Here is a 15,164-nt window from a genome sequence, read left to right on the forward strand (position 1 = left end):
ATCACACGTAGATTTGATGTATTTAGTGACCACTTATTTTTTTTAAATAATATTTGTCTGGATCTATGAGACATGCTCTTGTATGCCTCTGTGTGTTTATGTGTTTACACACACACACACATATATATATATATATATATATTTATATATGGAATCAGATTTCTGAAGTGCTGAGGAGATGAAGGTTAAGCTATGACACTACCTGTCCTCATCTTCATAGTCTTAACTGATCAGTCAATTCCAGATGGACATGACAAAGAGGAAGGTTACCAGAAGATACCAAATTCTTGTGAACGCCAATAACGTGCTAACAGAGAATAAGCTCTCTGTAGAAAAATCTACATGGAATAAATTGTCCTTGCAAATAGCCCCACTGCAGCTAGCACAACCAATGGAGTCTGAACTTTTCTTGATCATTAAGGTGAGCCAACCTCAAAGTTTATAGGAAATAAGATTTTTTGTTGTAGGGATGGGTGGGGACATCTGTATAATTAAAAATATTACATTGTAATTGTCTCATAGTTAGCATTAAGCCATATATTTGTAAATATATGATGGACTTCATTCACATTAATGTTAGTAATTAGAGCCATATCCATCACAGACCATCTTCTACTTACTCCAGATCTAGTACTGCAATCCACAGGGCCGTGCCAGTTCACATACTTTAAATACTTGGGATGCCCTCAGCAGAAAGACTATTTTAGTTGCACTATGAGCTGTTAGAAAAATCCTTCCTGGTATGTTTTTCTCATCGTTCAAAGAGCTTAGATATCCTAACTCCTATCAGCTCTTCGCCCAATCTCCTAAAATCCCCAAATGAAAACTTTCCTTTCTTCTAAAATTCTCTTTTCCCTCACTGATCTAGGGAAGAAGCATTATCCATGCTCAGTAGCTAGTTAGCAGGGTGATAAACGACTTGACAAGATAAGCTTTCTCAAGACATGGCATAAATGGAATAAGCCTATGTTCTGAGGAAATCCCAATCCCCCCAAAATGCAGCCCATCATCCACCCCCTGACTGTTCTATAGTCTCACACCGTGCACTGTTCTCACACAGCCCAAAGTCTGCAATTTTTGTAGTGAACTAAGTGAATTGAGAAATTTAACTAATTTTTTCTTTCTGATTAATTTAAAAATCCCAGCAGGTCTTATGAGGCCAGCAGGAGAAAACACACTCTGTTCCCCATAAGTACACACAATCATAACAGAAACATTATTTTCTCTGTCCTGTTTCTTCAAACTCCTGCTTCCCTTGCAAAGGATGTTTTTGGGAGGCTAGAACTGGAGGATGTATTAAGTGCCTTGCATCACTGCAGGTATTTTTTCATGCACTTACACAAGACCTACCAGGTATTGGGGGCTTTCCATGCTGGTTCTTTGCTTATCTGTAACACTAATGCTATAAAAGCCTCCAGTGATTCACAGTCATGAGAAGTATTCTGTATATCCTGAAACACTGGTGCCTGCACCTCTCTGTCCTGCTTTGAGCTGAACTTGACTGTGTTTTGTACTAGGGAGAATTGTTTCTTTGGTTTTGTTTTGTTTCAGGGCTAAGACTGCCCTGGGAATACAAACATCAGGGTCATTTTGTTCTCTGTTGCACAGAAGTCTTTTGGCACTTGTCTAGATGCAAAGATAAAGTGCTGACTTGATTATATTGCTCAGCTGCTTGGAGATTTCAGGCCACTACGTGGTGTAGTGTCCCCTGTTAACATTTTCCTCTCTTGTTAATGGAGAGATGTTAAATGTCCTTATTCTATACTGATACTACACAGAACACACTAAGAGAAAGGCTGTGCCAACCAGTATGAGGAGCAGTAAAACATCTGCCTGCACTTCTCTGCCTACTCCTTTCACTATTGTGCTCCCCAAGAACCGTCAGTGCTCTGCCAGGCTCAGTTCTCTTCTCCTGCAATCCTGCCCCCTATGACAGAAGTGCATGTACACTGGCACCTTGCCCTAGTCAGCTGGCACCTTTCTCTGCAGATCCTGCAGTCAGCCCACTGGCTTTTTAACTTTCTCTGGATGAGAATTTTTCCACCCTTAAAGCTTGCAGTCCATCTGCATAGAATTGATTCTCTCTGTACAGCAGTTTCATTACCAGTTTTCATTGTCCAGACACAGCGAGATTCATGAGATCCTTTATTCTGCTGCCACTCCGGGAGATGTGTCAGGCATTGGTACTGCATGTGTACTGTACAGCTGAGTGACTAGTGTTAACAAGACTGTCACTTTATGGAAATAACTGGAATTAATTTCTGTGGTTTCTCAAATCATTTGGGTCGTCTCTTGTCGTATTCTGTATAATAAAGACCACAAGATTTGTCAATGTAAGTCTGGTAAAGAGTGCATTTCAAATAAACCTATAGCTTGGAATTATATTTAAAATTATGGTAAGTTTATTGTTTTATTTAGTAAATACTTCAAATAGCTAATCATGCTATATTAAAAAAAAAAAATAAAAAAGCCCCAACAACAAAACCTCTTTATTTTCCATCTGAATTTCTCTGGTTTCAGGTTTTAGCCATAGTATTTTGTTAGGTTTTTGCATGCCAGCCATGTCTTCTCTCAGGGTATATACAAACACAGCAAGCTCAAGTCCCCTTCTCATAATTTGGGATAATATAAAACACACTTCAAGTCTGAGGCCTGTGTCATGGTGTTGTACCAACCACAGCAGAGCAATATAGCTGACTGTTTATTATTTTATTTAAGCCTGCAAGCAAACTGAGTTGGCTGTGAACTCTCTCCTTAAACTTGGATGGTGTGGTGATGAAACCACAGTAGAATTATACAGTCTTTCATTAATTATCTAAAAACAAATATGGCATTGACAATTGTTGAAGGTGATATTTTCCTCCACCTGTTTTGCACTGGGCTTGGGTGCCGTATAAACATTACCTGCTGCAATTTACACAAACACTTAGGCAAGCCCCACCCTTAGCAAGTAGAAAATGCACACGTCTTCAGTGGAAATGTTTATACTCTCCAGGATGTAATCACTAGTATATGTTTGCTCCATAATAATATTTAAAGGTCTGTGGCAGACTGCTGACCCTAATGAAAGTGTTTAGGAGTGTGCCTCAGGGACAGCCTGCCTGGACATGCTCAGGGGCAGAATAAGCTCCTTCCTCAAGCAACATGACACCAGACACTCTTGAGTATTCGGGTGGCCTCTGATTTGCAGATGTGAGAAGGCACAGCCACCAGCTGTGCTTGGAGCTGTGCTTGCAGGCTCGCTGGAGAGCAAGACGGCCCAGAGCAGCTGGGAAGCAGCCTGGGAAATAAAATGCAGACATGCTCTTGCAGGTGCTCTACAGAGCTGAGGTCCCTGGCCCCAAAGCATGAAAACCACAACTCCCATTCTGAGAAGATTTGTATGTGGACTTCACACTTCTCACAACAAACTCTTTTTAATTTGAGTGGATGTGCTCTCTGCCCTGCATATATATTCAGCATGCAGGGACTGTGTTTGAAGTACAGCAAGTACTGCTCTGAAAGAAGTAAGTAATTTTTCCTCAGTACAATATCTGTGACATAGCTGTGTTGCAGGGCTGGGAAGGATCTTTAGATTCCCAGAGCAGATAAAACACCTGGTAAAAGCCTAATGTAAAGAAAATACACAGCTTATGTACTCTATGCTTTCTTTTCTTAGCACAGTCTCTATCACCACACAGTTCACTTAGTGTTGTGGGTTTCAAAACTGAAAAATAAATCTAAAAGTCAGTATATTACTGTTCCCAGCACAGAGTTAATTATCTATATGACAAAATATGTTGTATGACAGCTTTCTGGCAGATGAAAGGACTGTGTGTCTACAGGACTTTGTCCATATAATTCATGTAAAGAATGAAATATTTGTGATAAGAGGAGTATAGAACATATACAGCTAAATCCTACCTTTTCCAGCACTAGGGTAGTAACAAACATCTGATGATAAAATCCCATGCACTGTCGTTTGATTATTGTTTGAATTGGTATTGATTTTATGTTCATTAATTTTAGGTGCCCAAACTGCAAAATAAAACAAATATTGTGTTTAGTAACCCCATGTACAAACAAAGGTTCTCTATGGATCTGCCAAATAATGGCCATTTTAAAAATATGGGCATTTCATCTATTTGCTCTCTGTTGCAGCAACACTGGAAGATCCAAGTATCTCAGTCATGAAAACCATCTTTGCTTTGTGAAATGTGGATTCTTACACAGAGACATTTGCCTTGATTGATCATGTGCCTATGGCACGTGTTACTACCAAAGTACAAATCAAGTATTTCTGGTTTGGGTTAGTATAAATCAGCTTTTCCATATGGTTGTAAGCTGCCGAAGGGTATTTATAAATTATTTACTTGAATACTTTTGTAGCTCAAACCCTACACTTTGCTAATTCTGAAAAGCCATTAGGAAATTTCCAATCATTTCTTGATTTAATGCTAACTAAAAATATCCTCAGATTAGCACAGTAGGTTGTTAAGGGTGAGAATATTCATCCTGGACATCTGACATGAATCCCCGTTCCTTGTGCGAGACCTGGGTTTCATGGAAAGTAAAGTTCCTTTTTTGCTCTCTTCAGAAGAAGTTCCCTTAGCTTTCTTAGTTCACTTCTAGGTGGTTTAAATACAGTAAGCTTTTTGTTTGGACTGGAACCTACTGATAACCACAAAAAAACCTCCTCACTTATCTTTTATATGTTAACGTGCTTTACTTACCTAAAAAAAGTTAGACTGTGTTTGACATTTGAAAATTCTAGCATTTGGGAAGGGGGAAGGGAAGCTGTATTTCAAAACCAGAGAAACAGTTCAGGAAATTCCAGTCAGCTCCACTCCTTGAGCCTGTGAGTCTACTTTAATTAGCACTTCCAGCTGGCCAGATTGTTGCTAAGAAAATAGTTCTAGAGAGCTCAATCAGTAATGTCAAAAATGTTGATACTTCAGGATTTGAGAACAAAACCAGCTTAAATGGAAGAATCTGTTAATTAGACATTGAGATGTTCAGGAGTAATCCCTTTACTGGGAAACTTAATAACACAGGTATCCAGTATTTTGCTTTTACTAAAAAGCCTTCAATTTACATTGAAAGGCTTCACCAAATTGCATATTTTTTCCTAATCAGAATTTACTTCATTATAGTAGTTGACAACCAAGAGGTTACAATCTTGACTGGTGCTTAAAAGCCTTGCCGATCCTTCCCTTGAAAGGTTAATTTAAAATAAAGAAAATAGGCCACCTTATTCTCTCTTGGTAGTTCTGTAATAAAAGGTTGATTGTTCAAGCAGCAGCATTCAATTATTCTGTTTCTGATGCTATCTACATGTAAAAAAATCTAGCTAGGCTTAGCTGGTCCCTGAAGGCTTTCCAGTTCTAGCCTTCAGTGCAAGGATGCAAAACAAAAAAATTAGAGCCTCACAATTAACATTCAAAATGTCAAGTATTATGTTGTCAAGTTAAAGAATGAAATTTGCTTCCAGGAATATCAGATACAGAAAAGCTTCTGGAGTGTTTACTCATTTTTTAGTGAAACCCATTCTTCGAATATGTTTGCTGGAGAAAAATAAGCTAAGTAGGGAAGTCAGAGTGGCAGCCAGTGTTCAGAGAAATTGCCCACAAGTGTAGCCCTCCAGTTCTTCTTGAATTAATTATGATACTAGACCTCTACAACAGACATTGAAAGTGTACAGTGTATTAATATACACTGAAGCAGTGTCTTAATATTTAGCGGAAGCTGAAAACACTTGGTTCCCTATCTGTGTTTGTATTTTACTTTTTTTTCTCCCCTAAGGGAGCTGGGATGCTTAAACAACAAATGTGCAGACCAAAAGTAATGAAATTTATTGCTCTGATTCTGATGGTTGAAAGAAAACCAACACTGAGCCTCAAGAATTTAGGGAGCAAAATAAATAAAGAATTTTAGAATTATGCATGAACACTGAGACCACTGAATAACATCCTGGAGATGGTGAGAATATGGTGAGAATATACACCCAGTGTAAAATAAATGAGCTCTCAAAGGGAAAATTACGTGAATGACTCAAACAACTTTGAAATTAGTGTTAATTTTGATAGCAGCAGGAATTTTAGACCCACATTTCCTCACTTTTACTTACTGATCTTCTAGGTGGAAAACAAAAAAGGAATCTCTCGGAGAGGAAAATCAATGCTGTTACAATGGATCCTCAAAACCAGCAACAGGGGCATGGCAAATTAGCTCTGGCATTGGAAGGAACCCTGGCAGTGCTGAACAATCAGATAAAGCACTTTTTATTTGCAAGCCAGTCGAAGCAGGCCTCCAAACAGACCAATGCACAGGTGTGTTCTGTTCCTTTAAAATATCAACTCTTATTTAATAGAAAGGAATAAAATAGGAACACAAAAAATACAGAATTCTGTTAATGTAAACCCCCCCCCCCCCAAAACCCCAAAATCAAACTGTGGTTTTGCCAAAAAGTATGAAATTCCTTGTTTCATGATTAAGAACTTGTGTCCAGTGGTTTCAGGGTGTGGTTTACTAATGGCCTTTTTTTCCCTCACAAAAACAAAGAAAAAAAGAAAAAAAAAAGAAAAAAAGATGCTATCTGTACATCTTATCGTGCTGAGTGACAGGCATCGTGTTCTGATGACCTGCAGTTCATGTTTGCGAAACTCTGCCACATTTCTTCTACCACCTTAAATAAACAAGTCACCAGTGTCTAAAACATTTACATTGAAAGGCTTCACCAAATTGCATTTTTTTTCCTCATCGGAGGTTACTTCTTTTCCTAGTCAGAATTTAGAGGGCATGAAGCCTCCACAGAGCTTAAGCCAAGATACACATTCCAAGGAGCCCATGGAGCCTGTGCTGTGACACACTTACACTGTGAGCAGAGGCACAATAATGCACATGAAACAGTTCCTTTGGGTAATTGAAGTTTCCTGTATTTCTGTGAGAAACTCCCCCATACTCCTCCTCCTCCCTCCCCAGCTGCTTCAATCCCTTGCTGAAAGGTAATACCACAAAATCCAGCCTTTGTTATCCAGCAGGAGAGCAGCAGTAAACAATTCAAGGACAATGGCCACCAGACATGTGGAAAACACTTCATTTTTACTGAACGGCCACATGCAAATCCTTTGCTAATTCGAGTTCCTGAACGCTGAAACCTCATGATTTTTGTGGAATGGAAGATCTCTTTAGAAGCTCTTTAAAAACCCAGAAATGTTTGGGTTTGCTTTTTTAAAAGATGACACTTAAGGCTGGAGTACTGAAAAATACAGGTTAAGGAACAGATCAGCACTGCCAGGTAGTAGGTTAGGGTTAAGGACTTCATACTTTACATTTCCACTGACTTTTATGACTTTTAAAAGTCTTTTTGCTTTGTTCAGTCTCTTGGTTATTTGACAGACCCCAGCAAAACCCCCATTTCCAGCTCCTGGAGGGTGTGTTATCCCCTAAACTCTTGTTCCCGGCCCGCGGCGCTTTGCGCTGGTTCCTCTCCCAGGCTATAGGGACAGGCAGCGGGGACAGGCAGTGGGGACAGGCACCTGCAGCACCAGCGCGGCTCCTGCCAGCGCCGGCTGCCCGTGGGGCCAGCGCTCACAGCCCGGAGGGACGATGACGGCCGGCGCATGGGGCTGGAGCCCCCAAACCGAGCTCGCCCACGGGGCTGTGGCACAGACAGCGGCGGCTCAGCCCGGCTCCTCGGCTGCACTGGAAGCAGACGGGATCCCGAGTGTATGTAAGCCCGGAAAGTGAGGAGATGGCTTTGAGAGCGGACCCGCTTTGACCCTCGCTCCGTGGCGCCGGGGATGCCGCGCACCGGCAGCGCCGGGTCCCGCCCGGGGGCAGCGGCGGGAGCGCTGGGCGGTCTGCGGGGCGGGCGGCCCCGCTCCGGATCCGCCTCCCCGCCCGGCGCCGGGGCCGAGCGCCCTCCTCCTCCCCCGCGGCCGGGCGGGGGCTGCCCGCGGCGCCGGGGCCACACAAAGCGGCGAGCGGCGGGCCCTCCGCGCCGCCCGTCCGGCCGCAGCCGCGCCGGCCATGGAGCCGCCCGCGCCGCCTCAGGAGCAGCCGCCGCGCCCGCGCTCGCACACGGTCACCACCACCAGCAGCTCCTTCACCGCCAACCTGTCGGCCAGCTCCAGCACCCTCGCCTACGACAGGGAGTTCCTGCGCACCGTGCCCGGGCTCCTCATGGTGACCGAGATTGTGAGTGAGCCGGGGCGCGGAGGGGCGGAGGGGCGGGAGCCTCGGCCGGGCGCTCGGCCGCGCTGCGGTGAGGGCTGGGATGTTCCCCTCGGGATTCGCCCTGCCCAGGGCCGTGCCCGCAGGTGGGGCGCGGGGAAAGGACGAGCCCGCGGCAGCAAAGAGCGGCTCTACGGGGGCACAAACGTCCCGCCTGGAAGCTGGGGAAGCAGCCCAGGGCACAGGCGGTCTGTTCAGCCGCCCGTAGCATCGGCGGTACCATCACGTCCCATAGCGGAAAGACGAGTTTTGGCAGACCGGGCGCTGAGTTTTGGAGACTTCTGTAACCACATTGGTTGTGTATGCTTTGCACTTTATAGAGCACGTATAGTCATGATGTGAGAGTTCATTAAACAATTTAATTTTTTTCCTAGGTCAATAAAAAACATTTCCTTACGTTCTTAGTGCTTAGATACACCTGTGCAGAGTGGGAGATGAATTGACGCCTTCTGGGTTTGGTAGTGAATTTGTTTTTTGCAGGTAGTCCATGAGGTGTAAATGAACATACAGAGGACCGGGCAGTGCTAAATTCGGTCACTTGCCTTAGCACAGCGCCGGGATCCCCCTGCAGACCTATGTGCCCTCAGTGTGCTGAGCAACAAATGCTCAGCATCTCCTCTTAAAAATTATGTGTTTAATTCCATTCTTCTACATTATTAATAATTAAGGGTCATAAAGAGCAGGCTGCCCCACGTAATTTTTTGAGTTTCCTGTGTGAAGTTTTTGTTGTGTCGAAGATTCAAGGATTAACTTATCAGATCACATTTGTTTTTCAAGGCTTGAAAACATTGTGCTTCACCAGAGCAGTGGAATGGCTGTTGGTTTTGTGGACTTCAAAGTTAAAATAACCAGGCAAAGCTTCAGGCTGATGTGTGATGTGGGACCTCTGGCAGGAACAATGCCACTGGAGAGAGGATACACTCTGAGATGCCAGATTGTTGTGCAGGCCAATAGTGATGAGGCTGTGAAGTCAGAGCCTGCTGCTAGCTGGTGCCCTGTGTGCCAGTGTCCTTGGGAATTCTGTCGGTATCTAGCAGATAGGTGATTGTAGGCTTGTTTTGGCTGTTGAATATGGGAGATGATCCACTGTCAAGGCTGTGGTAGATCTGAGAATAAACAAGTTTTTGAAAGAATAGCTGCTTTCTTTTCCACTCCTTTTCAGTTAGTAATTACAACAGTTATGTACCTTTCTTGTACTTTATCTGAAGAGTGATCCCACCTTAGATTGTTACAGAGGCGCCCAAGGCTTTTCCTGAGCCCTGCTGGAATGTCATATATTCATCCTGGCTGTGAATACTGGTTCAGCTGCACTCACATTGAGCTGCATGGCCACAGGGCATGGACAAGCTCTTGCTTACTCTTTGCTGGAAGTGTGCCTTCCAGTTTGTTTGTGCAGCATAATCTTTCTAAACAGTGATGATGCTTTTTAGGGGGATTTTGTTTCCTCTCAGCCATTCCTAACTCCTGGAATAATTGTAAAATGTGAAGATGAGCAGTTCCTGGACAACTCAAAGGAGCTAATAGAAGTCTAATGCAGATTAACTTTTACTGGTTTGTGATGGTGTACTTGAGAGAACAGAGTACAGTTCTGATATGAAGTTGAAAGTTGTGGGCAAGTCCTACACAAGTAGAATACTGATAGATAGTCTCTTTAAGGAAATACTTCCAGTTCTTAACTCCACTTATTTTAAAGCAGCTAGAGTAGCTGTTCTTCTGTGACATTAAAGAAATATGTATTAGTGAAGACTATTTATATATATATATATATATATATATATATATATATATATATATATATATTTGGCATTGGGGTTTGGTGAAACATTTTCCACCAGTTTGATATATTGTTGTTTTTTTTTTCCAGAGAGAAAATATGCTTTAACAGAGCATGACTAGAGATCCCAAGATCTCAATTTCAAAACATGCTGTGCGTATTCAGCAATATTGGAGTTCTGTATCCTAAATCGGCCTGTTCTGATTGTTGTGCCTTGCCTGCACCAATTGACCCTTCAGGATATTTCTGGCCCTCAGTACTGATCCCCCAGCTTGTAGCACGATCCTTCTGCTAAGGGTTTGCAAACCTGTAAATAAGACCAGCATATAATTCAGTCTTAGGAGTTTGCAGCCTGGTAGATCTTTTCCAGACTAAGCAGTGATCTCTAAAAAGCAGCTGCTGTGATAAGAGCATCCCTTTGCTTCTGGTGCCCCTTCTCTGGGACACCTGTGACGTGGACAGGGAAGAGGAGTTTTTTTTGTAACATTTGCTCTCAGTGCAGCTACTCATCTGCCAGATCCCATGTCCATGGTAAAGCTGAGCTATGGCCATTAAACAATGGTGCCAAATGCTCTGAGAGTTTGCACTGTGGGGCTGCATAAATATTTGATTATTGCTGCTGTCAGTCAGCAAAGTGCATGCAGCAGGAGGAGTGCAGCCTGTGTCTCCTGGCTGTGAAACTGGAGCTCTCTTCTCTGTGTAGGCAAAGGGCAAATCTGTGTTATTCTTTGACCAAAGAGAATGGAAAAGCAGAAAGTTACCACATAAGTGAAATATTCCTGCCCCCTAAATAAAGGACCTTGATCAGGTTTTGCTCCCACTTCCCTAATTTGCATACTGCGAAGATGAATTAACAGCTGTGTGGATTTCCATGTGTCCTGGTAACCAGCCTACATCTGCACTGAGACTGTGGTTTAATGGCACAGTAAATTCAGCTTAACAGTTCCTGCTAAGGGATTCTTTGTAGCCCTGCAAAGCACTGGTCTGCTATTAACTCAGTCTGCTGTTTCAAATTTGTTCAAAATGAGTTAGCTTAATAAAGACAGGTTTTATGATGGATCAGGTATTATCTGTCCTTTATGTGGCTGCTTTAGAGCCTGTGTAAATGTGGGATGAGGCTGACTGTGCCTATTCATCAGTAATAGAGTTATGTACCCAAACCTGGTTCAGCTTAACTCCGTAATGCCTTTTGGTTTAGCACTGCACACGTCTGGCATAAATGAACTCAGAAATTCAGCCTGCAGTGTAGGCTAAATTACCTGGTGCTGACAGATTTCCACTGCCTTCGACGTCTGCCTCCATGACCAGAGCAGGTGCAAGGTTTCCTGCCACTCACTTGGAAACAACTGGGATCAGTTTATTTCAGTGGAAAGAGCAAAATAGAAAATGCCATTGTGTTTCTGAGAGGCCTTTGGAAACTGACATAAAACATAACTTCGGTGCATGGGAGGCTGTCCAAAGCACTTACATACAGAAGTATTAGTGCTTGCTGGACAGGGCAGGGGCTTCTGACTTTGGAAACTTGGATTTACTGGCTTTAGTTGGCCATTGACTACTACAGGTTCATTTATCTGCATCTCTCTAACTTCTCAGAATGTCTCATCCATTCATGGAATATATGTACTAATCTTTGTAAGGCTCACTGGGATCCATTGCTGAAAAGTAGTATAGAAGATGTAAGTGGTGTTATAGAACGTCTTTAAATGAGAAAATGAGATGTCAATTGCCTGGGTTGACACTGAAGTAAAAATACATCATATGAAATAATTGATACTGATTCCTACAGTGTAGCAGCACCAGTCCCCCTGGAGGATTTACAGTTTCAAAATGAGCAAGTATAGCGATTTCTAGAGATACCTTTTGAGTGTTTCTTTTCTGTAAAATGATGGCCCAGAAAATCTCCGTTTATCTTCCTGGGACTTTTATGGCCAAGAAAAATGATGGCTAGTGATACCTTTTCAGAGCTTTAAATCAGCTTCTCAAGTCAAGCATTATGGATCACTTTGGGGAAGTGGAGAGTTTTGTGGTTGCTATGGATGTAGTTATAAAAGTATTTACTTTCTAGCAAGATGACATTGATCTCTTCAGATTGTTGCTTCACACCAGTGTGTTGCTAGATGGAGTCTCTTGTAAAACTTGCGCTACTGATTTTAAGGCTTGTGATGGCTATTTGACCTTGACAAAAACAAATACTTATATAGCTTGGAAAGGTTTAGAAGGTTGTTACTCTTCTGCTGTACGTGAGATCTTGTGATGGTGTAAATTGTAATTACAGTTGCATTTTTTTTGCTGTTCTATGCACATTATTCTTTGAAAAATGCCCAGAATAAAATAGGTGCTTGAAATAAAAGCCTCATAGGAAGTTATATACTTTATTAACACCACATAAAATTGCAGTTAAAATTTATATTTCTGGACAATAAAAATAATTTTGATCACTGGTTCATTATTCTTTTTAAAATGTTAGACCTTTGAAGATTTAATTCATAAAGGAAATATTGTTGAATTTGTTTATTCTAGTAGACTGGCGGTCCTCAGAATATTAAATAGATATTGAAAGTTATGTCAGATCTAAGATATTGAGGTTGCCAAAACCAGAACAACTGGAAATGTGCAAGTGTTTGTTCAATAGACTTTTCACTTTTTTTTTTTTTTTTTTTTTTTTTTTTTTTTTCCTGAGAGATGCATCAAACTTGTCTACAGATATTCAAGTGTTGAATTAAGTCAGCAGTAAAGTAATATAAATATTAAGAAAAATAGAAGTAATACTGGGGGGGGTGTGATCTACTGTGAGAAAGTTAAAATACAAAAATTGTACTTAAAGTTCTCTTTCCATTTAGCTTTTTCTTTCAGTCTTATGCCCTCTCTGACTGCAGTTCAAAGTTTTATTTATATATACCCTCCTCCTCCTGCCCTCCCATTTCTTGGAATAGCTCAGAAGCATGGAGGGAGTTCCAAAGAGCCCCTTTCCTCACCTGAGTTGCAGCAAGACTTTCTCTTCTTTCAGGAATAGTAGAGATTTTTTTCTTTTTTCTTATAATGGGATTTTTACTCCAGTCATAGCCTGTCTGCTTACAGCTAGTTGACAACACTGAGTTACCACTTGACATGTGGAACAAGTGCTTTGCCTAGAGATGTACACAAGCGCAATCTTAATATTACTCACTTTGACTTACTGAATGGAAAAAACCAAACCCTGTAGGGACTAGTCAGTCACTTCATCCAGCAGCTTCATGTTCCTGTGCATGAATAAGACAACACGCCATATAAAGTCTCAGCTCTCTCCTTTGGTTTGATCAGACAAAACTCTTGCTGAAGTCAGGTTTCAGTTCTGCCTTTTCTAGGTGCTGTTGTTCCACTGCTAACCCTTAGCTGTCCTTAGTGTACTGAATACACACATCTATATGATTTCCATCTTCCTTTAGGATCATGTAGTTATTTGAAGTTCTGTTTCCTGTAAGGTCTTTGGTTTCCTGGACAAGATCAGGGTGTTTCCTTGGGAAGAGAGAACTGTTTGGGGGACAAAGAAACAGAAAAAAGAAAACCCTTTGAACGTGCTCCAAGTGATGATAGAAACAGTGTTAGGGCTAAAGTGGTAGGAGGGTGAAAATGCCTCTTAAACTGAATGAAGATATTTTACCAAAGGTCAAAAATGCAAAATATTCTCATTACGTCAGAGTTAAGGTACAGCATGTATAAAATGTCATTATCTCTTCATGACAAGAATGCTTTAAAGTCATACTTAAGCATCTACTTTGTTGTTGGGTGGATAGTGAATATAATATAAATCCTTCCTTCTCCCCTCTCCCAAACTCTAGGTTATTTTTTTTCCTTTGTGCCTGCAAAAATTCCTATGTGCACAAACTTAATTTTAGATAACCTTTTTGGGCTTCAGTGGCCTGTGTCTATATGATGGTGAAATGTGCAATCCTCCCATTATTCCTAATGGAATAGGCAGAGCTCCCCAGGTGCTTAGCTTTAGCATGATGCTGTGGCTGGGTGTGAGTCGTGAGGGTAAATGCTGAGGTGACTATCATGGTTTGAGGACAAAGGTCGATGATACAGTTGCAAGGAGGCTTTGACTGCATTCCTGAAAATTGCCTTTTTCCAGGTATGCACAGAATAAATCCCAAATCCCTGGGTAATCGTACTGTGGGAAGACAGTGCTATTGCCAGATACCTGATAATCAGGAGGTACCTGATAATGATGGGGACACCTGATGGTGTGTTTTGTCCTAAAATGAATTCAGATCCCAGATTTGTCTGTGTCTCTTTTCTTTGTGGTTGGTTGGTTGGTTGTTGTTCAGTTGGGAAATTTTATTCTCCCATAGTGTTATATTATCTTTTTTCTTCTTTCTGCACTGTCATTCCTGCTTTCTGTTTGGAATTATTTATTACACACTGTTAAGACCTCAGAATAGAGGATCTTGAAGTAATGTATGCCTATCTAAAGAACCCTGTTTTCCATGCAGTATATGATGAAGAGGTGTCTTTGTTGGCAGTGTAGTAAGAATGTGGGCAGGAAAAGGACACAGAAAGAAGTTGTCTATGGGTCACACTGGATTCTTGCAAAATCATTGATGGCCCCCAGGTTTCTGAATCCATTAACAAAATACTGCTTCTAGAGCAAAAGCAGATGCCTTTCACTCCCTGCCCTTTGAGTGGGAGCACTTCCGTGTACCTGGGGAGCCCACTGATGTGTCTGCTCTGTTCTGTCCTCTGAACCACCCACGTAGCACCAACAGGCAGGGTTGGAGCAGCGGTGCCTCAAAGATTCTTCTTCTTAAAAATTGAAGTCTCAAATCACAGAAAAATTCTCCTGGGCACTCTGAACCCTTCAGAATGGGAAGAGTAGAGGGAATGATAATCTGTTCTTGTTTGTTGACTGCCTTCTCATTCAGCCTACTGCTCTTTCCTGTTCTCTTCTGGCAGTAACAGTGCCATATATTTAGTTTATAATGGTCATGTAGATAAGTATGCATATATATACATGAGATATATACACACATTTATATATATGTGTGTGTGTGTGGTTTAGCTTCATTTTATTTTGGATAAAGTACATAGTGTATTGTGTGATATTTCCACACTTTTTTCCCCTTTGAATTCCAGAAAAACAAAAAGTGTGTCCTTGCAGAGAGGACCTAGCCCTTTTTTTTGTAGGGTCAAACAGCAA

At 41.8% G+C, this 15,164-nt stretch overlaps 1 protein-coding gene across 1 annotated transcript in view; it reads left to right on the forward strand.

Annotated features, from left to right (window-relative positions):
* The first annotated feature begins 7,896 nt into the window (after positions 1-7,896).
* Positions 7,897-15,164, forward strand: part of CMTM8 (CKLF like MARVEL transmembrane domain containing 8) — a 35,852-nt gene continuing 28,584 nt past the window's right edge. The window contains exon 1 of the mRNA XM_066320260.1: positions 7,897-8,178. Within this exon, the coding sequence (XP_066176357.1) occupies positions 8,011-8,178 (168 nt within the window). The 5' untranslated portion in view covers positions 7,897-8,010. The remainder of the gene's footprint in view (positions 8,179-15,164) is intronic.

This window comes from Sylvia atricapilla, chromosome 1, assembly GCF_009819655.1.
Source record: "Sylvia atricapilla isolate bSylAtr1 chromosome 1, bSylAtr1.pri, whole genome shotgun sequence".
In the NCBI taxonomy this organism is placed as follows: Eukaryota; Metazoa; Chordata; class Aves; order Passeriformes; family Sylviidae; genus Sylvia; species Sylvia atricapilla.